General features: G+C 34.0%; 2 protein-coding genes and 1 pseudogene across 4 annotated transcripts; 1 reads left to right on the plus strand and 2 right to left on the minus strand.

Annotated features, from left to right (window-relative positions):
* Positions 1-265: 265 nt before the first annotated feature.
* Positions 266-2428, minus strand: LOC125603919 (RNA-directed DNA methylation 4-like). The gene is made up of 10 exons (XM_048774621.1): positions 2284-2428; positions 2093-2194; positions 1936-2016; positions 1782-1870; positions 1602-1679; positions 1478-1519; positions 1211-1362; positions 951-1142; positions 782-858; positions 266-671 (listed from the first exon to the last, which is right to left on the minus strand). The coding sequence occupies exons 2-10, from the start codon at positions 2184-2186 to the stop codon at positions 403-405; spliced, it is 1074 nt and encodes a 357-aa protein (XP_048630578.1). The 5' UTR covers positions 2187-2194; positions 2284-2428; the 3' UTR covers positions 266-402.
* A 4053-nt stretch (positions 2429-6481) lies between these two features.
* On the plus strand, positions 6482-9197 carry LOC125603920 (annotated as a pseudogene).
* Positions 9198-21029: 11832 nt separating this feature from the next.
* LOC111198053 (F-box/LRR-repeat protein 14) lies at positions 21030-22994 on the minus strand. Of its 3 annotated transcripts, none has more exons than XM_022703583.2 (2): positions 22922-22994; positions 21030-22463 (listed from the first exon to the last, which is right to left on the minus strand). In XM_022703583.2, the coding sequence occupies exons 1-2, from the start codon at positions 22941-22943 to the stop codon at positions 21046-21048; spliced, it is 1440 nt and encodes a 479-aa protein (XP_022559304.2). In that variant the 5' UTR covers positions 22944-22994; the 3' UTR covers positions 21030-21045. The 3 variants fall into 3 exon arrangements, with proteins under 3 accessions (XP_022559304.2, XP_022559306.2, XP_022559307.2); XM_022703585.2 differs by having other exon boundaries at positions 22818-22968; XM_022703586.2 differs by having other exon boundaries at positions 22890-22934.
* Positions 22995-23024: the final 30 nt, after the last annotated feature.

Here is a 23024-nt window from a genome sequence, read left to right on the forward strand (position 1 = left end):
AAAAGGCCAGAAGAATAGAAAACCTAATTTGTATGGGGTTAAGATTATTCATAAAGCCCAAACAAAATGTAGCAAACACACAAACGAAATTAAAATACAATTGTAGAGCCCATAACGTAAAAACAACACAAACCGGAGAGAGCAATCTATTTGTTTTTTAGATGCCACGTGGTGTCTAAAGCCCCTACTTCTTTGCTGAGCTGGATAGCCTAAGGAGAGAGAATACTCTACTTTATTATATAAGATATAGAGATAAAAATAGAGGTGGGTTGGAGATGGTCTTATAATACCCAGAAATCTACCAAACTTGGTTAGTTTTGTTTCAACAGTAGATGAACAATTTTGATTCACAGAGCCTTGCACTAAAGTCTTTTATTAGCATCTTCATTTGCTATACCAATCTCACCGGTAAGACCACTTAGCGTCCTCAAACTCCTCATCATCGCTATCCCCATAAACATTCACATCCTCTTCTGCATAACCATCAAAGAACTCCTCATCCTCATCAAGGACCATTTTCACACGTCTTTCTGATGTCTCCTCGTCTTTTGATTCACCGTCAGAGGCTTCACTCTTCTCTTCTTCATCTTCCTCATCATCTTCTTCTTCTTCTTCTTCTTCCTCCTCTTCAGAGATCTCGTCTGGGTAATCATTCCTTGGATGATCTTCAGCTGAGTCATACAAAAGTTTATATAGTTTTTAGCATTACTTCTTTCTTGACTTTCGGTTTCTAGGACACAACAAGAATGGCAAATAAGCAGTTGGATGGTAAAATTGTTACCGTTTGAATCATCAGAGTCATAGTCTGATTCATCATCAGGTCCATCGTAGAACTCTTCTTCCTCCTCGACTGTGACACTAAAATAACCCCAAGAACCGAAATTAGCAGCAGGTGACACACAAAAAAAGACGAATAAATGAAAGGAGTTCAGTATGAAAAAACTACGCACAGTGGAAACTGGTGCTTAGAACTGTCTTCACTGATATCCATCTCTTCGTTTACAGCGTAGAAATCATAAACATACGCTTCGGTATGACTGGAATGGATACCAGCTTCAATCTCTTCAGCTGCTGCTGGAATGCATTCTCTAAGGAGAGGCAAGAAACTAGCCAGCATTTTCTGGTCCTCCAAGGATTCAACCCTAGAGCAATAGATATAAAATACTTCAGCCAAAGCTAAACTACAAATGCATATTACAAGAGAACTTACTCTGGTGGTGCATCGCCTGGTCTTTCTTCAGCATCAACACGAATAACATCGTAGAAACTACACCTCTCATGAAGTTCTTTATCATGGATGTCTTCCTTGTTTCCCTTCCTGCTCCGCCATATTTGCTCAAACCGAGCATTCTGTGCAGCGGTCTAAACAGAATAGTTGAACTTTTGATTAAATTGATTACATAAGTTTCGAGTTAGATAACTTAAAATGAGTAATGAGATCTCCTCCTAAAATGCTAATCTCAAAAAAACATGTTACCTGTTGCTGCTGTACAGCTTTGGTCAAGAGCTGTTCCTTCCTCTGCAGACCCAAAAAACAAAACGAACTTAAAGCTAGCACTCGAGTAGCAGTGAAGAGACATGACCCCTAAAACAATACATACGTTGTCTTTCTTGAAGTCAATTTTTCGATCCTCAAACTTTCCTTTACTGCAACTATGCTCATCACGGTCATCAGACTCCTGCAGAACACCCAATAACAACAGTCAGAACATACAAAAACAACAACAACAACGTGCAAAGGTTTATACTTTCAACCAGAAAAAAAAACAAAGTTTACTCACAAATAAAGAGTGGATGATATCAACAGTGGTTTCAGAGTCCGTGACTGTCTCCAAATGCCGCACAAGCACCTTCTTGGGCTTAACATCCTCTGCCACATGAACAAAATTCAAGATTCCACCGAGTCCAAACCACCTGAGAAGATGATAAAAGTACCTTTCGTTTCGGAATTGGATAAAGATAGCTTTGAGAAGTCGAGTAAAGGTCGTTTGAAAGGTCTTTCATTTATCTCCAACCCTAATTGCCACAATTTAGGAGATAGATAGCATAGCATATGCGTAAAGATTCAAAGAGAGATTCTACTGAAACTTACAGAAAGCATCGAGCGGAGATTGTCCTACTTTACGCTTAACCCTAACAACCACAGGCTTCTCTCCTACCGAAGAGCTTTCCCCCACACCATCCATTTTCAAACCTTCAGGATTCCTCAGCACACTCTGAGTTTTTTTGTTTCATTCGCTTCTCAAATCAAGAGCAATTGAGAGAGAGAGAGAAGTCGATTACCTTCGAACCGAGGCCTGCTGAGTTTCCGGAGCCGGAGTCCAAGTCGCCGGGGTCAGGGTTTTGTTCGCCGGAGACGAAGCTGCTTCGAAATCAAGAAAGATTCGCACAAACCAGATACAACAAGACTAAACCCTAAAATCTAATTAAACCGATAGGCAATATTCGGTTTAGCATTCCGGACCCACCCGATTGGGTTATTTGGGATACCCGAACCGAATTGCGAGGGTCGGTTGTTGTGTTCGCTTCGGGTTTTTTTTTCTCCTCAATTTTTGCTTTTGGAAATACTAAAAGGTTTATGATATTCGGCTGAATGAGCCAAAGCCAATAACACTAATTTAGAAAAACGATCTTTGGTTTTTCAATTTGAGTTTTGGGCTTTGGTTTTTGATTTTTGTATATGAAATGCTGATTTGTCTCTTCACAAATAACCGAAGATGCGTGTGCTTACAACCAAATTATTTTGAATGAAGATAGGTGATATTCTTAAGAATAACATGATTGTTAATATATTACCGAGTAAAGTTTTGCACATGTCAAAACATGAGAACAGTTGGACTTATATTTAGAAAGCACAAGAAACACCCTGGTTAAGATATATACATAAACTAGTTTCAAATGGACCATATTCATTCTGAAATGTTTTGTTTGTTCCAAGCAACGACCTATTATGTGTGGCGGGAGAGAATTCTAGGTGACAGAATCAGCTGGGTTATTTTTCGGTTAAACATCTAATTCGTCTTAGAGACAAGGCGGACTTTAACATAATATTTTTGATTGCCTATCATACTCCACACAAGTTTAGATTCTCTCCTAAAAAGATGGTTTGAATTATGATGCTTCTGTTGATCAAAATAAGAAAAGTATGATGCTTCAAAATGTGGATCGGATGCAGTGGTTTTGAGTCTATCTTACTCTTTAGTTTCTGTGTACGGTTGTTTGTTTCCATTCTTTATTCTTTATCATACTCACAGACTCACAGTATTCTGTATGTGAATATTTTTCACTATTGTTCTATAAATTTGAAGTTTTATTTATAAAAAGGTAAATTAATAGAGATGTTAAAAAGAAAAAGCCTTCCTGACCAAATTTCTAAAAAAGAATCTCTAATGTTCTAAATGTTTAATTTGAATAAAATAAATGTGTTAGAAGTCTTTAAAAAGGGTTGAACTTGAAGGTAAGCCGAATTGGCAACTGGAGTACCACTGGAGTTGGTGTCGGTATGAAATTATTGGAGATTGTCTGATGAAGAACACACAGCTGGATATCAACCAACGAGCTACGACTTCTTTCTTTTGCTGTCTTTTTAAACATCATTTCTTCCTATTTTATACGTTTAAAAAAAAAGAATTATCTTAGGCAAGATAGTAAGAAGAAAATAGGTCAATTACGGACGAGTCGGTTTCGATCCTAAACGAGCTACCATTCTCACGTCGTCCAAAACACCAAAACATAGGACAATATGACAATAGGCAAGAAAATATTTCAATGACGGACGAGTCGGTTTTGATCCTAACCAATCTACAGTTTCTACGTCGAAATCAAAGAACAAATTGCACAATACGCAAGAAAGTAGGTCAATGACGGGAGAGTCAGTTTCTATCCTAAACCTGTGTCATGGTGCGTGTTTCCTAGAAACAAGGACATTAATTAACGCTTCTTCTTTTATCATGAAACGTGAAAGAGAATGAAAGTATCAATCACGATTTTTAGTTTATACATACATTATATTGTTTTAGTACATATTTATAGAGAAAAAGACTAGGATAGCACCAAACCAAGTTTATGTTCCCAAAGTAGCACTCAAGGTTCAAAGTCACAAAAATAGGTTTCATTAAAGAGGTAAATATACACTTATACCCCTTGGGTTAATTAATCCAAACCTTAGGGTTTAGAGTTAAGGGGTGGGGTTTTGGAATTAGGGTTTAAAATTTTATAAAAAAAAATACTAAAATAAAAATAAAAATTTTAAAACAGTTTTAAAAAGTATTTTTAAATTATAAAAAGAAAATTTGAAAAAAAAAAAAATTTCGAAAAAAAAATTGTAAAAATTTCGAATCTGAAAACATATAATTTGAAACTATATGAAAAAAAATCTTTTTTTCATTTTTTTAATTTTATTTATTTTTATTTATTTTTTGTTTGTTTATTTAATTTTAAACCAAGGGTATTAGGGATATTTTACCCTTTAATGAATGTCATTTTTGTGACTTTCTCTTTCTAGTGCTATTTTTGAGACATAAACTTCAAAAGGTGCTATTATTGACAATTGCCCATATTTATATGCCAATTGTGAATTAGTGAGTTTTATTATATATCAGGAATTCGAATTATTGTGCGACCGTACTCATTAATTGGTTAGACTTTATTTAAATAGTAGTTGAATGTAACTTATCATTGTGAAAAATAGAAAATTTAGCGTTTAATTAGAACGTCATATTTATTCCCTACAAATAAACATATATGTTTGTCACAATACGTGTTTTGTTGTAAGTGTTTCCAATAATGTTGATTTTGAAATTCAATGGTGCATTTATGTATTGATATGTTATTCTAATATAATAATATATAGTTTAAGGTACAACTCTATATGAAAACGAAAAATAAGTACCAGACGTTGCAGTTTATAAGTTTTTCTAGTATCATCATGTCATTATCCATATTGAATTTAGATATAGTGTCCGTATGAATCATATATGTTAGTATTTTAGATATGCTGAATTTTTGAGATATCAAAGAGTGAATACTTGGTTTGGATATTGTTTGATGTTATCAAATTATTGGATGAGACAAGTTTACTTGCAAGTCTCCTCTATCCTTGTAGAATCCAGTCTGAAATGTAGAAAGATGTTGGAGACCTTCTCATTGACCTTTATCTGACGACTATGGCTCAGCCAGTTCTCATGAATCTCATCAGTTCATCGAATCCACTATATCAAGCAGCCTTAAAGGTGTTACAATATGTGAAAAGTAGCGGCTAAAATACATTTTGTAGATTTTTCTCTAGTTTTACATACGCGGATTATGAGTATCTTGTTTAGATGCTAGAAGGCACTACTTATGAAGTTGTTGGTGTGCTTGGCGTTAGGGGTTGGGGTCGGTGTCCTGCATGTCCAGTTTAGGGCCATGGGGCGGGTAATTTCCACGGGACGGGTTCGATCACAGTCTGTTTCTCTCGGATATTCATTGATTTCCTGGAAATCTTGCTAATATAAGCATCATGTTATGTCAAGGCTTCTGCAAAGGTTGAATACATCGTTTTGTATTTGATGTTTGCGAGATTGTTTGGTTCGTTGCATTCTCAAAGAAGGTGTTCAAAATTTCTTCATGTTCGGACAGAGTTAAAAATGTTGGTGTGCTACACTTCAGAAATTTAATAAACAATATGTGAGTTTTTAATATATTCTTGACATCGATAATGTTAATGTACATATTGACTTGATCATGTACTAACATCTTTCCCGAATGTATATTTCCTCTCTTTTTAAACTAGGTTAGCAAACTGTGGTATGATCTAATTCTCACACAAAAGTATATGTTTTTTCTCATGGGATGATATAAAAAAGCATGAAGAGTTGGTTGCCGGTATGGTAGAAACGTTCTATGTAAACATTTTACTTTGATGAAAACACATAATTCTGATACGTCAGGAACTCGCTCCATCACTAGTTATATTTATACGTACTTCTGTTGTCAACAACTTAGTTATATACTTATATATCCTTATATACCGTTGTACGTAAGTAACGTAACTTAAGAATGTCATAAAAGATTAGTGGTCTTTGTGAGTTTGTGAAATTTATTACTATCGTAGTTATTTAATTTTATTTTCACCATCTAACAACTTTACTAAATCATAATTAATTGTTAGACTGTAAAAATAAAAGTTTTTTGTGGAAATCATTTTAGTCCGGTGGTTTTTACTAACTGTTCATCAACGTTTCTAAATTAGGAGGTTTAGGCTTCAAGTCATAGAAAAGATTAATTACATACATCAATATATACAATACTAAAAGGGGAATAAGGGCTCCCCTCATGCTTCCACGTCCTCAATTATAATCAGCCAATAAAAAGAGTTCTTTTTGACATGTCAGCACCGGATTTGGTATGTTGAACTTCGATTTTTTTTAGACAGAATGTTAATGCCAATGGCCCAGTAAGCCTATTTTCGTTGCTGTTCGCCTTCTTCGTCTCGCTTTTTCCAAGATCTGAGAGTAGATCTTTGACGTTTCCTTTCTCATTTCTCCAAAGCCTAATTTGCTAGATCGATTTGTTGCTCCCTTCAGAAAACGAAAACCAGTCTGTATCTACATGGACGGCTGCTTCGACAAGATACACTACGGCCACTGCAACGCGCTCCGACAGGCGTGCTCTCGGCGACGAATTGGTCGTCGGCGTTGTCAGCGACGAGGAGATCATAGCTAACAAGGGACCTCCCGTTACGCCTCTTCACGAGAGGTGATGATGATCTCTTTTGTTGTGTATCCAAAATAGCTTTATTCTTTTGTTCTGATTTGTGTCGTTGGTTGTGTGTGTTTTAGGATGATAATGGTGAAGGCTGTTAAGTGGGTGGATGAGGTTATTCCCGATGCTCCTTACGCAATCACGGAGGAGTTCATGAAGAGATTGTTTGATGAGTATCGGATTGATGAGATTCTTTCTTTCTGGGTTTTCTTGGGATCGATAGTTAGAAGAAGATCCTTATATGGTTTTGGTTAGAAACACAACAAAATGTCGTGAAGCATCATCACCATAGAGGAGTAGAGCTGTCGGCGGTTTCAAAGAGTTTTGTCTCAAAGAAATGGACTTTCTTACTCTGCATCAGTTTCTTCTGCGCGGGAACTCTCTTCTCCGACAGGTAATAAACAGAACAATGCTCTGTAGATTAGCTAACACAACTATACAACTCCTCTTTTTTCAAATATTCTGGTAAAAATTGCAACTTTATCTTTAAAAAAAAAGTAGAAGACTTTATAGTACATAACCTGACCTGCATTTTATCTCACAGAACCAAATATCAACCATTGCGTGACATTTTCTTGTGGAATGCAAACATATGATCCCTAATTAAAGTGTGTGTTTTGTGGTAGAATGTGGCCAGAGCCTGAAGCCAATGTTGCATCAAGGGAAGCAGCTTCAGATGAACGGCTGCTCTTATTGTCAGAGGACTTTGATTCATCAAAAGTAAGTCTTATAACTTTAGGTGGAACTTGATAACTGTCATGAATCTTTAGAAGGACATTCTTAATTCCGTATTTTTCTTCATTATAAGACAAGCCTTGGAGAAGTGTACAAGAGTCCTGATGCAACTCAGTAAGTGATAAAAAAAGACCTGATATGAAACTTCACTTACTTCTTTTTGATTTAGCATTGAGCTTGAATAAGTGTGTTACACAGATCGCTAGACAAAACGATCTCGGCTATGGAAATGGAACTAGCGGCTGCGAGAGCCGCGCAAGAATCCATCACGAACGGTTCACCAGTCTCTGATGAGTTCAACCTCCCTGAAACTGTCACCAAAAGAAAGTATCTGATGGTTTTTGGGATCAACACTGCGTTTAATAGCAGAAAGCGCAGGGATTCGGTTCGTACTACTTGGATGCCTCCCGGTAATGTTTATCTAATCCCTCAGGTATCATCCTCAAGTATATTGTTTGGAACTGAGACTGAACGTAAGCCTTCTTATATTAGGTGAGGAGAGAAAGAAGCTAGAGGAAGAGAAAGGGATCGTGATGCGTTTTTGTAATAGGCCATAGGTAAACTTGGCACATATCATTTATCTGCGAGGTTGATTCATGTAAATATAATATTAGTGTTTTCTCGTGTGCAGTGCTACTCCTGGTGGGATTCTTGATAGAGCGATTCAGGCTGAAGAACATAAACATGGAGACTCCTTGAGGCTGGTAAGAGTTGTGGATAGGTTTCATCATGCCTTTCTGTTTTCTAAAATTCTTATGTAATGTTTCTGAGCACAAAGGATCACGTTGAAGGTTATCTAGAGCTGTCAGCAAAGACTAAATCTTACTTCACCACTGCTTTCGCGTTGTGGGACGCATACTTCTACGTGAAAGTCGACGATGATGTTCATGTAAACATAGGTGAGAGAGAGAATCAAATCCTCTTTTGCTTTTATCTGAAATTGTTATGTCTCTTCTCATCTCAACTTCTGTTTACGGATGTTTCTGCAGCCACGCTGGGAGCAGAGATAGCAAGATACCGTACGAAGCCTCGAGTATACATTGGTTGCATGAAGTGTGGACCCGTTCTTGCTCAGAAGTAAGAGCTCTTCACCTTACCAAAGACTTCTTCAATCTCATTACACAATGTTTGTTTGTCTCATGTTCATTTGTTTACGAAGAGGAGTGAGGTATCATGAACCGGAGTACTAAAAATTTGGAGAAGAGGGTAACAAGTACTTCCGCCACGCCACTGGTCAGCTCTACGCGATCTCCAGGGAGTTAGCGTCTTACATATCTATAAACAAGTGAGTTCTTTCCCCAAAAAAACCTAAGCTGCTTTGTGCTTATACGCTCTCATACGTTTGACTGTGTGGATACAGAAACGTACTTCACAAGTATGTGAATGAGGATGTGTCTTTTGGATCATGGTTTCTTGGATTGGATGTGGAGAATGTAGATGACCGTAGGCTTTGTTGTGGTACTACAGATAAAAAGAAAAACTCAAGTGGCCTTTTATCTATTTTTCAAGTATGGAGGTTTGATCGATGAGAAAGTGCAGATTGTGAGTGGAAGGCGCAGGCGGGGAATGTGTGTTGCGTCGTTTGATTGGAGCTGCAGTGGGATTTGTAGATCAGCTGATTGGATGAAGGATGTTCATCGGAGGTGTGGAGAAGGTCCAAACGCTCTCATGAAACTGACAATTACATACCTGTAGTGTCCATAAGATGACAATTGGATAGGAACTTGGGACATGTAAATGGTCTTTGAGATATTCAAGAATAAAAAGCATAAATGCATTAATTAATTTACAAAATTGTGATATGAATGTGTGATTGATTTAATAGTTTTTTTTGGCGCTTTGATAATGTTTTTCTGGTTTTATTATTGAGCTAAAGAAATAAAAACCAATACGCAGAAAATGAATATCATGCTAATAGGTGATAAAAACGATTAGTTTATTCTAATAATTTATAACAAGAGACAAGTGTAACTATGAAAAACTCTATACTGACAAAGTAGGTGTAGAAACCGACCAATGTCTAAGGTACAATCTTGAAATTTATAGAGATTGCAAATATTTGTGAAATCAACTGCGAAGCTGTTGTAAGCTATACAAATCAAACAAACAAAGATAGACGAAACCAATGTTTTTAAAACCGGACCGGATACCGACTTGGTAAAGCTACTGGTTAAGTGGTCGGACCGGTTTAGCCGGTCGAACCGGGTTTTCTATTTTAAAATAATAAATCTAAATAATCATATATTTACACTATATAGACCTAGAATGTACTTCTACATACAATATGTTCTATGTTCTCTTTTATTAATTAGATAATAAACAATAACCATAAGTTTAGTTATATATACAAGTATTACTATATCAACTAAAATTGATTAAAAAAAAATGAATGACCGTTTAAATTACATATTTATTTATTTTTACAACTAAAAATCTTAAATTATATGAATATAGAAAAATGAGAATAAAATATGAGGGTCAAAAAGATATTTTTTTAAACAATTCTTAAAAAAAAGAATCAATTAGAAAACTAATTGAATAGTAAATATTAAACATTAATTGTGAAATATTATAATTTAATAACAACTGAAAGTAAATTAATTATATGTTGATTTCTATTGAACGGGTTTCGAAGTTAAACCGGATCACCGGTTTTTAGCCGGTTTCACCGGTTTTTCTCAAATCCGGGGTTTAAAACCGAACCAGACTCGGCTTCTTTAACGAGTCACGGTCGGAACGGTTCGACCGGCCAGTCTGGTCCGGTTTTCAAAACCTTGGACGAAACACATTGTGACATAAAGAAAAAAAATAGTCAAAGAAGAGAAGAAATCCATCTACAATTCTCACTCTGTCAAATCCACCAAATTTATGTCTTACCTTCTCGCATGATCATGATTATTGCATCGTCTCCTAGCGGCACCGATTATAACTAACATTATGTATTGCTATGTTAATAGACAACTACATGTAAATCATTATAAATAAAATTAAAAAAAAAAACAAAAAAACAATTAAAAACAAAAAAAAACAAAAAAAAAAGTTCTTTCTATGTGGGCTCTTTTAACATATCCAGTTTTATGGAAAACAAATTATTTCTTTGTATACAAAAAACAATAGGAGTTTTCTGCTATGCGAAGAAAGATTTTAAAAATATATATTAGTTTATTTTAAAAGAAAAAATTATTTTACATTTTGATATTATTATTTTTATATTTTAACTACATCTGTTTGAAAAAAAATATAAATATACTTTTTACTATTTTTTTTATTTTGATAGTTTAACTATTTTACTTTATATTATTTTTTAAAAAATTAGTAGAGTTAACATTATTTTTTTTACAGAAAATGATATTATACATTATTTAATGTTTATTTATTTTAAATGTATCTTATTCCTTAATTATGTTTTATTTAAATATATAAATTTTAATAAATTTTACATTTTTGTTTTCTTTAGTTAAAATATGTTAAACTGGTTAAAAATCAGTATGTTAATTAATCTAATAAACCGATAAACTTAAATAAAAATTGAATCAATTAACTATTAACAATTTTTTATTTGATTCATATTGCTTTAGTTTTGCATTATCAATTTACACTTACAGTTAACTTTGATAGTATATGTATATATATATATATACATATTTATACCAAATATGATATATAAGTTGATGTATATATCTATCTGTAATTATATTTATTTTATTTTTCACTATTGTGATATATAGTTTTAATATCAAGCACCCGCCAACGTGCAGAAAATTCAGATCTTCTAATTTTCAGTAAAGTATGAAAAAAAATCAGGTAATCAACAATGTTTTAGTTCCAGTGATGATGATAACAAAGATAGTCTTATTGTCTGTAATGTGATTTGGTTAACTTTTCTCAATTTTTTATCAGTTCATTACGAAGTGAAGAAGAAGACATAGAGAGATAACAAAACAACCAATAGGCGCCAATCCATTGGAAAGAGTGTTTTCTAGGAGATCCCAAGTTATAAGAAATTAATCACCAACCGGAGCTCTTGAGGCTCAAAACCATCATGTAAAGTTTCAAACACTAACATTACTTTTAGGAGACGGAGAAGAACAACAAAAGGTAACCAGGTCGTACCACCTCTGCTGCCATCTCACCAATCAGGGTTGGAACCCTACAAATGCCTCTAATAAGAGGAACTACTAGGCCATTGTGCCACAGATGATAAAAAAAATTAAGTCAAAGATAACTGATGAGTATTACGATTCTGAATAAAACATCTATCATCCTTTTTTTTTGGAAAACAGATGAATTTTATTGGCCAATTATATATTAACCGTATCCCCTATTCAATAATTCAACTTTTCAAATTTGACTTACAAATAAGAAATTTGTGAATTTATGACACGAGTGAATTGGATATGAACACGAAGAAATAATATTTTACCATTGAATTCTGATCAATTAAGATTATTTATTTTTAAGATTTTTTTATCATTTAAATTAGTATTTAAATATCTAGATGAAAGAAATTTTAAGTTATTATTAAGCTACAGAAATGGTATATCAGTATCTTAAAAATGTTGCTTCAAGAAGTTGTAGTAGGAAATAGTTTTCATAATTTATGTCCCATGTTACAATATAAAAAACTTGCCCTAACAATAAATAAAATTAAATAGCCAACTAATCTTGGCAACTACAGAAAATGTAGTTGGACACATTCTCATGATGTTAGAAACTAACCACTACAATCCAAAAATAGAAACGAACTCATAGTTGGACTGCTTTTAAATATGTACATACGAATTAAAATATTTACATTGTAAAACATACATTCTAACTCATTTTAAACTATATTATTAATCAATGATGATGAAGCTTACACTATAGATCAGCCAAACATCTCTATTCAGGGAGTTGCAAAACATAAGTAATTGAAAATATAAATTTGTTGTGGTGATAAGAAATTATCTCCAAAATATTAAGGTAATAACAAATATAAATTTAAAGGCTTATAATACATACTGATTAATAAATTTTATTTAAAAGAAATTATTATTTTGCTAAGAAGATTATCATCAAGAAAACATAACTAAGAACAACTTTAGTGCGACATATTCGAAGCTTTCTATGTATTCTAAACTCAATTTTAGTATTTTGGCAAACAAATAAAAAAAATATTACAAAAATGAGAGAAAAAAGTTAGGGATTTTTGCCAAAACTAACCCACAACTTGATTTTAATCCCAAACCTATACCCAAACTTGAATCAAAAGCAAAACTAACCTAAAAGTTTAGTGAAATTACAGCTCAGCCCCTTGTGACCAAACAAAAAAACAGAAGCCATTTTTACGAATATAGCCCCATTAAATCGTCTGAGTCGTCTGAGATGTTGGAAGTCGTCTGGACGACTGAAGTGTAAGTCGTCTGGTACCAGTTTATTTTAAAAAGAATTTATAAATCTTGTAAAAAAATATTTTGATGCGTAAAAAATAAAAATCAAGTAATTATAAACAGTTTTAACTAATATAAATTAAGATATGATAAAATTGATTTGTTTTGAAGATAGATGAGTGAAAGTAGTGAATCATGAAATACTTTGGTTTAGGAGTTTGGCAAACATATGTTGTAGTATTGTATGTATTGTTAGGGTTAGATTTTGGAAAACTAAAATAATTTTTTCAAAAATTAGTTTTCACCTATATGTGTTTATTTTGTGTATAGTAAACACTTTTCAAGTTTGATTTGGTTTTATGAAGTGTTTAATTAGATAATTAAGTTTAGGGGTTATGTTTAGGGTGTGGACGACTTATATTTCAGTCGTCTGTTGAATAATTTACCCGGACGACGTATATTTCAGTCGTCCAGACGACTTACTTGTAAGTCGTCTGGAAAGTCTTCTATTTTAGTTTCCCGCTAAAAATATTTAATTTCCCGCTAAAAATATTAAACTCTTCTGGACGACTTACATGTAAGTCGTCTGTTTTAATTTCTTCACCAGACGACTGAAATGTAAGTCGTCCAGGAAGTCGTCTGAGTCAAAAATATTTAATCTAATTGGATTTTTTGTCTCCCTATAAAAGAAAAATTTACACATTCTCTCTCCTCTCTCTCAAATGGCTGCAACAAAAATGTAATGTTCATCATTCTAAAACTCTCCAACCTCTCTCTAATCTCTTTGACTTGAAAACACCAAACTTTATATGAATTTTTCAGTTTTGTCTCATGTATTTCTTACTAATCTATCTCTTTTGCAGGTTTTTAATCAAATGGTACTCATCTTCCACTAATTTAGAGGTAGATCTATTAATTTTAGATATGTATTTTTGTGTGTTCTATAAATGTAGATTTATCTAATCTTCCACTCATTTTCTCTATTTTTAAGTCATTTGAACGTTTTTGGATATGCAGGTTTTTCAGATCTGGATTTGATGTGCAGGTTTTTCAGATCTGGAAGACTTCTGGGACGACTTACCTGTTAGTCGTCTGGAAGTCGTCTGGAAGTCGTCTGGACTTCTCTGGAAGTCTTCTGACAAAGTCGTCTGGACGTCCAGGAAGTCGTCTGGACTTCCAGGAAGTCGTCTGGATTTTCTGAGCGTTTTGGTAAGTTCTTATGTCTGATTTTCTTCATTTGGTAACTTCTTGTTGTATAAAGTTCTTACTTTTTTCCCAAACTAAAACTCTCCAAACCCACTCTAATCTCTTTGACTTGAAAACACCAAACTTTATATGAATTTTTCAATTTGTCTCATGTCTTTCTTTGTTACTAATCTATTTTTTTTTTGCAGGTTTTTAATTAGATGGTACTCATCTTCCACTAATTTAAAGGTAGATCTATTATTTTTAGATATGTATTTTTGTGTGTTCTGTAAAGGTAGATTTATCTAATCTTCCACTCATTTTTCTGTTTTTAAGCCATTTGAACGTTTTTGAATATGCAGGTTTTTCAGATCTGGATTTAATATGCAGGTTTTTCAGATCTGGAAGACTTCTGGGACGACTTACTTGTTAGTCGTCTGGAAGTCGTCTGGACTTCCTAAAAGTCGTCTGGACTTCCTGTAAAGTCGTCTGGAAGTCGTCTGAACTTCCTAAAAGTCTTCTGGCAAAGTCGTCTGAACTTCCTGGAAGTCGTCTGGACTTCTTAGAAGTCGTCTGGACTTCTTAAAAGTTGTCTGGTCTTGTCTACTCAAGTGGAATCCAAGCTTGTCTTTGTAGATGAATGATCTATAATAGTTTTGTTTGTGGTCTGTTTTTGTGAATTGCATGTATACTCTTTTAGTTGTGATTTTTTGTAAAATCAGTAATAATTTTTCCAAGATGTATTAAATGTGCTAACAATGTGTTTACACATTTACAAATCAATGAAATAATAGACTTCAGTAGCCTTTTTCTTATCTTTGGATCTCTCATATGCAATAATAAACTCCAATGGCCTTTTTCTCATCTTAATAAACAAGAATGTTGGTAAGAGATGAAAACAAAAATAGTAACTAGTCAAAGCATATCATATTTTTTATAAGTTTGCATTGAAAAACTTAGTCAAATTTAGTAAAACTAAGGGAGAGAACATATTTTGTAAATATGAGTTTTACATATCTTGAAGTTACTTATCACTCTTAAAAATACAAGTTATTCAAAAACTAACGTAGAAGACTTAAAAACTAGTGGAGAAGACGCGGACGACTTCAATCTAAGTTGTCTAGACGACTAAACTATATGTCGTCTGGTCAACGCAGAGGTTATTTTTGCAATTGACTTTGAAATCTGTTATTTCGGACGACTGAAAGTTAAGTCGTCTACTATTGTTTGGTTAAAAAAAACTCCAAAAAAGCTAGACGACTTACATTTCAGTCGTCAGAGGTTAGCTTTGCATTTGACTCGATTATTTCAGAAGTTTGACTTTTTGGACGACTTACATTTCAGTCGTCTAGTAAAAATTAAAATAATAATATTTTTTTAAAAGTAGACGACTTACAGTTAAGTCGTCATAGGTTAGTTTTGCAATTGAAAAAAAAAAACTTCAAGATTTAATTATATACAGACGACTTATAATTCAGTCGTCCACGAGACGACTGAAATGTAAGTCGTCCAGGATTTACGAGGTTTGACCAGAATCTCGGAAAAAAATCCTGGACGACTTACAATTAAGTCGTCTGGTGGACGACTGAATTATAAGTCGTCTGTGTATAATTAAATCTTGAAGTTTTTTTTTCAATTGCAAAACTAACCTATGACTACTTAATTGTAAGTCGTTTACTTTAAAAAAAATATTATTATTTTAATTTTCGCCAGACGACTGAAATGTAAGTCGTCTGGGGAAGTCAAACTTCTGAAATTATCCAGTCAAATGCAAAACTAACCTATGACGACTGAAATGTAAGTCGTCTAGGTTCTTTGGAATTTTTTTGAAACCAAACATTAGTAGACGACTTACATTTCAGTCGTCTCAGGTTACAGATTTCAAAGTCAATTGCAAAAATAACCTCTGCGTTGACCAGACGACTTCCAGGTAAGTCGTCTACAGCCAGACGACTTCCAGGTAAGTCGTCTACAGCCAGACGACTTCCCAAGTAAGTCGTCTGACGAACAGATCTGGAAAAAAACTCGATGTCATACCTTAAATTGGTGAGATAAGTTCCTTAGCATACATAAGGCTTCTCCAAGCACACAGAATCACAAACGAAAGTCACCCACCCATAATCGTTAGCTTCTATGACTCTATGAACCATAAAAATTTTAGAATCAATATCTTGAGTTTTTTTAACTCATTGTGGAGAGAAAGTGAGAGATATGTTGTGTTTAGTTCACAAGAATGGAAAAAGAAGAAAGGTAAATCGATTTTGGGAGCATTAAGAGCTTCAAATTGGTTGTTCATGGTGGTTGTGGTATTGATGACAATAACAATCTTGTAATTACTTGAAGATGATGAGGGTGAGAGAGTAAAAATGTCATTTTCGAAAAAAAAAAAAAATTGATGGTATTTTCGTAAATTATATGAACTTGTGGGGTGAATAGGGCAAAACCAATTTAAAAAAAAAAAGGTTAGTTTTGTGTTTGACTTTGAGTTGTAGGTCAATTTTGCAAAAAACTCCTTATAATGATCTCAGATAATAATTTCCGAATCTAATAATAGAGACTATCAACTAAAGGAAAAGTTGGGCCTTGTATATGTTTTAAGGCCAGTAAATCAGAAGGAAACCATCAACGGCAAAGTCATACGATTTGTAGATTTGACTTGTTAAAAATGACATCCGTTTCATTACGTAAGGCTCATGGTCTCTTAAGTCTTAATCACTCATGCTGACGTCAACAGACACGATTGTTTGATTGCATCTCACTTTTTTTAACAATATCATATCAAGAGATATTTTACGTAGTAAAACACAAACTATTAGAAAAAAAGCCTTCCACGTTGAAAGATATCCTTAAAAATATAAATATATGGACCAATCCACTTATCATCAATTAGTTTCATGTAAAAAGTTTATCTAGTTTAACATAATATTATAGCCACTCAATGTTAAGCTACCCTATGGATATTATTCCCGCGATTTCCATGCTTGAGAGTGAATGAAAGTGCGAGAATATATACTCTTAAAACGAAAGAGTTATGACCAATCTAATTATCTCCATTTAGTTTTATGTTAAAAATTCATCTAGCTTACATAGCTAGATCCAAACAGTTCAACACGATCCACATCGATATGATCCAATGTTGGTCCATCGGTTATTACCTAAACATTCCAAAATTGACGTTCAAAAAACCATCATCTAAAAAAAAACGTATTATAAACAAAGTTTCTCACATCGGATGTTGAAAGAGATCCTAAATAAAATATACAATAGTTGGATCAATACACTTATTACCAATTATTTTTTATGTTGGAACTACGTCTAATTTAACACAATCCACTATATAGATCTTAAAAATCTGTCTGACAATGCAGATTTCACACACAGACAAAAACAAACAGTGTTTTAGTAGACATTCACAAATGTTACCAATTTTTTTAAAAAAGTACAACTATCTAAACATCCTCTACCCTCTAATGTTCTATCATGTTTTCATTTTTATATCCCAGCTGTAATATCGAACAAATTACAGCAAGACTATGTTCTAGCATCTTCATATTAGAAAATGAGTATCTTTGGGTGTGTAGTAAACAGTTCAGAACTGAGATGGTGAATATTATTACCGACATAAGATCTTTAACATGTCAGGTGAAGTCAAGCCAGTTGAACAAAGGATCAAACCAGTTACGTGCGTGTGACGTTGTGATAAAAATGCGTACGATAGAATAAAATCTATTAAAAACTTAAAAATCTTCAGAATAACTGGATATTAGCTCATGTATTAAACCAATAAGTTAGAATTATTTTCCTTTAATTACGAAGCTATATTTAGATAACCCATCAGCTATTAAGCAGTAATAATTAACCTAGCTTCTCTGTTACACTAAAAAAAAAAACTTAGCTTCTGCAATCGTGTAGTGAATGAAGATCTAAAGAGAAAATGTTTATGATGATAATTTTTATTTTTATATATATATATATATATATATTTTTTGAAACAGTTTATGATGATAATTATTATTTTATTTTTTCCTCAAAAGGAATTATATTGATTTAAGCAATGAGATTAGAGTGCATTTTTTTTTTTGAAACTATGAGATTAGAGTGCATATAATACCAAAATACAACCATTAGAGGTCAAACACAGACCACATCTTTGATCTATACAAACAGCCAAAAATCAACCAATAAAACCCCAGTAATCATCCATAAAGAGACATACATAGATGACTAGCTTTCTCAAGAGATATATAAACCCCTAAATCTGAACTAAACTGAGATTAGATATATGTACAATTGACCATCTGACCACAACTAAACCGATTACCCATAAGTCAATTTACTAAAGACTAATAGGAAGAGCCAATTAGGTCATGCATGAAGCCTCCAGCTTACGTACACCTGCATTAGTAATTTTCTGACCACCAAGAGCGAATATTTCACACTTCACATTCACAAGAGTAATATGTACATGTATATGATATAAAGCGAATGATGTGATATCAATACATCCACGACAAGCTAACCTAAAAGATAGAGACGTTTTTTCTTTGACTAATTAAAAGATACAGACGCTGTAGCACCATTAACACCTCTTATTGAAACCTGAGGACAATCTTCAACAAGCAATTCCAGCTTGTGAGTCTTAGCAAGTGGTCTTACCCCTTTGTCTGTAACTCCCAAACACTTTGATTTTTTTTTTTTTGTCATAAACAAACAGACTCATATAGACTCTGCGAACCAAACTGGTAACTCCACATCCATGTGAACGACGAAAGACGATTGTTTTCTGGCACATCGTGATAGTTTCTTTTTCTATAACACTTTGATAGTTTCAACACAGCGAGGGAAGGAAACTGGCTCACTAGAACCAACCCCTCGTCGCTCATTTCCTGACATGGGACAAGCTCCAAGATCTCTAGATTCTGAGCCAAACACAGAGCCTCTATGCCCCGTTGCTGAAAGAACACACGTGGTCAAGAAAATGTACATTTAGACATAGGTCTAGACAATTTATCTCGAATCGAAAAACCGAATTGTACCGATCAAAATAACCGAAACCAATCCGAATTTCATAAATATCCGAACAGATCATATATTCCTTGGAATTGACCGAATATTCTTTTACCAAAATATTTTAAATTATTTGAATTACCGACGTTTTTATCTGAACAAGCTGAATTACGCTATATTTAATTTGAAAAACCTAAATTATTCGATGTTTATACCAATATTATCTGAAATTATCAGAAAAAACTGAAATTGAACTGAAACCAAATTAGACCCGAATTTTTGGATATTAACTGTTTATCAACTTTGCTATCAAACCAAACCGAAAATCAAAATAATTGAACCAAAACCATACTAAATTTTGTAAATAACCAAATGGTTTCTAAATCTCTAGAACTGAAAAACCGAAAACCAAAATCCTGAACCGCAACCTATTTAATACTTTTAGTTTATTAATAGGATTTTTTGACAGCTTAATTAGTCATGATTCTGTTTTAATTTTGGCCATAGCATAAGTTTACTTAGCTAGGTTAAACATTAGTGTCTAGAAAAAAAAATTTGGACATTCAATTTGATATCCTACCTACAGTAATCTGATGGAAGGGACTTGAGTGACTTCAAACGAACACTAAAATTTTAATTGGATTTTCAGGCAGTTTAATTGGTTATGATTCTGTTTAAATTTGGTCATAGCATAAGTTTAATTAGGTTAAACATTAGTGTCTAGAAAAAAAATATTTGGACATTCCATTTGACACCATATCTACAGTTATCACAAATCTGATGGAAGGGACTTCTGTGTCTTCAATCTAACACTAATTTTTTTTTTGTAGTCTTTGTATAATGGAAAACAGGTCAAACCCGCTATGTTTGACCCTCACACCACAGGTTATGTTATTTTTCATTCAAAAATCCGATCTATATAATCCACAAAGAAAATAGTCGATTTTTCATCTGTTTCGCTGAAATTTACAAGTCACCCACATGTTCCGCAAATAATTTTAATTTTAAATATAATTATTATTATTAATATTCAAAAGTAATATAAATTATATATTTATATGTTGAAACAATATAAAATTGTATTTTTACTTTTTAAGAGTTTTTGTTTTAAAAACAAATCTGTATTTACAATTTATTTTATAAAAATTCACAGATTAGCTGATATCCATAATTCAAATTAGACCGATCCGTATCAGCCCATCTAAAAAAAAATTTAACCTGCATTTACAATTCAATTTTTTTTATCAGTCAATCTGCATCCTCCCTACGTCGGGCCAAACGAGACGAGACTGGCAGATATTGATTCAAATTCCCAGCTCTATCTTTGTATTAAAATATCTTAAACTTAATATTAAAAATCAAGTTATTTTAGTATTAAAATTAATAAATATAAATAATAAAATAAAAACATAGGAAAGGTGATTTACATGTAATAATACATGTATTAAAATATATATTTAAATTTATGATTTAATATAATTGTATACTGAAATAGTAAACATCACTATATTTTAAATATAAAATAACTATTATTATTATCAAAACTAGGCAAAAAAGTTCGTGTGATACCGCATGAAAACTCATTTTATAAAAATAAAAATGTTATATTTTATAAATTATCCTTTTTAAAAACTGTTTTAATTGTTTTTGACAAAATACATATGTTCCAATTCAAAAAATCAGGTTATGAACTGGATTCAAATACACACAAATACCCGATTGCACAAGTGTTTCAAAATAAATCGGATACGGGAACAGCTCAGATTATATCGGATCCAAACAAATATCTAAATAGATGCGATATATAGATTAGTAAAGCGATCTAAAATTTTAAAATACCCAAACAGCACGAGATCCGAATCGGATAGCTTAATGTCGATGCCTAGTTGTACCTTGGCCCAAACTCTTAGTAGAACTATCCCGGGGGGGGGGGGGGGGGGGGGATTTCACAGTTCACAACAACAGTAATATACATGTATGATATTTTCAAGCGAATGATGTAATCTCAATACATCCATGACAAGTCTTGCCTAAAAGATACAGATGTTGCAGCACCATTAACACCTTTTCTTGAAACCTGAGGACAATCTTCAACCACAAGCAACTCCAGCCTGTGAGTCTTCGCAAGTGGTATCAGTCCATCGTCTGTGACTCCCAAACACTTGGATAGTTTCAACACAGTGAGGGAAGGAAACTGGCTCACCAAAACCAACCCCTCGTCGCTCACTTCCTGACAGTGTACAAGCTCCAAGATCTCTAGATTCTGAGCTGAACACAGAGCCTCCATGCCCACGTCGTTGAAAGAGCACACATGGTCAAGAGAAAGCTCTCTAATGGGGCATTTCTTGATCAGAGTGATTATCCCCTGGAGGGTGAAAGATAAGAGGGAAGGAAACTCACCGTCTGAGAACGAAACCTTGAATGATTCGAGCTTTGAGCAGTGTTGAGCTATGGCACTGAGACTTTCATCGGTTAATCTCATGGTCGCGTTGTTTAAGAGAGGCAGAGTGAAATCAGAAGGAACACGTAGCGAGATGCTTCTGAGTTGTTTAGCTTCCTGGACCAATGCTATGATGTCCGAGTCGCTGACACCAATACACATGTCCAAATGAAGTTTCTCCAGGCTCTTGCACTTTCTCAGCACACAAGCGAGCCCTCTCCCTGGAGCTATGACGCAGTTCACAAGGCTGAGCTCCACAAGATTATCACAGAGAACCAACTGTTTCCGCCATCGCTCCGCAGCTAACTGATCATAATCCTTCATGTTCCTGTAGTTTGCGTCTACCTCAAACTTCAGAACTCGAAGCTTTCTCCAGCTAGTTCCCAGCTTCACTAAATCACCTTCCCCAACCCCTCTGCAGCTCTTGATACAGAGCTCTTCAAGAACCTCAAGCTTTCCGAAATACTCCAACCACTCAACGCTCGCCACGTTTAAGCATCGAATGAGATGCAATATCTTGAGTTTCTTGCACCCTACAGCTACCGACAACACGCCACAACCAGTGATTCTTGGAGCGAAGTTCAATTTCAAAGAAGAAAGCTTTGTACAGGAAGACAAATGACGAATGCCAACGTCGGTGATGAAAGTGCAGTAGCTAAGAGTGAGATCAGAGAGCGAATGGCAGTTGGTGGAGAGGAGAAGAAGGCCTTGATCGTCAAGTTGTTTGCCAAGTTTTGACATCCAACCAGAGTAAACGATCTCTACTTTGGAGAGATTTGGAAACCTCTTGCAGAGAGAAAGTAAGGCATCGGGTGCAGGAACTAAACCGCAGCCAATCCGGAGAGACTGTCTTTGCTCGTTGTCTAGAGAGTAGAAACGCTTGCAAGAGAGTGAAAGAGAGTTTCTGTCATTGGTTTTGTGAAGGTTCTTGAAGATGTCCCAAACTAAATGGTCTGGCAACTCTTCCATTGTCTCTTTTTGATCTAAAGAGGAAAAAAAGCATAGAGAAACTTGTGAAGTGAAACATTTCAGCAGATAATTATTCTTACAACAGATAGATATTGCACAAACGAAGTTATCATTTGAACTATAATAAGAAGACAGCGCCGCAAGGGAACACAGAGACTATGCTGACCTCGCCCACATAAGAATATACTCAAAAGTTACTGATTAACACAGATGGAACTTTCCAAGAAACAAAAATAAGCGTTGACCTCTATCTAAACGTGATCTCAAAGGGAAATATGTTATAAGACGGAAGTTGAAAATACTAGCAAAACACATAAAGAAAATAATAATCCATAGAATCTAAAAGATAGATAGATCCCCAAGGATACCTGCTAGAGATGAGTCCAGGCCTGAAACTAATCGTGCTATTGAAAACAAACAAAGAGAAAAATTGATCTAACCAGAAACAACGTTGAAGAAAGCAAGTGCGAACCTGAAAGGGACGGTTTATTCATCAACGGAACTACTTTCTTTTTTATATTCCCACTACAGGTCGGTCGGTTGGATAAGGACTACCTCCTACTATTTTAAAGATT

Source organism: Brassica napus, unplaced genomic scaffold, assembly GCF_020379485.1.
Source record: "Brassica napus cultivar Da-Ae unplaced genomic scaffold, Da-Ae ScsIHWf_423;HRSCAF=653, whole genome shotgun sequence".
Taxonomy (NCBI): domain Eukaryota; kingdom Viridiplantae; phylum Streptophyta; class Magnoliopsida; order Brassicales; family Brassicaceae; genus Brassica; species Brassica napus.

Excerpts from the sequence above, each read along its gene's own strand:
- LOC125603919 (XM_048774621.1), bottom strand. The coding sequence starts at position 2,186 with ATGGATGGTGTGGGGGAAAGCTCTTCGGTAGGAGAGAAGCCTGTGGTT. Across the intron at positions 1,680-1,781 it reads ATATCATCCACTCTTTATTT|GAGTCTGATGACCGTGATGA; the intron begins GTGAGTAAACTT and ends GGTGTTCTGCAG. Across the intron at positions 1,143-1,210 it reads CCAGGCGATGCACCACCAGA|GGTTGAATCCTTGGAGGACC; the intron begins GTAAGTTCTCTT and ends CTATTGCTCTAG.
- LOC111198053 (XM_022703583.2), bottom strand. The coding sequence starts at position 22,943 with ATGAATAAACCGTCCCTTTCAG. Across the intron at positions 22,464-22,921 it reads GAATAAACCGTCCCTTTCAG|ATCAAAAAGAGACAATGGAA; the intron begins GTTCGCACTTGC and ends TTTCCTCTTTAG.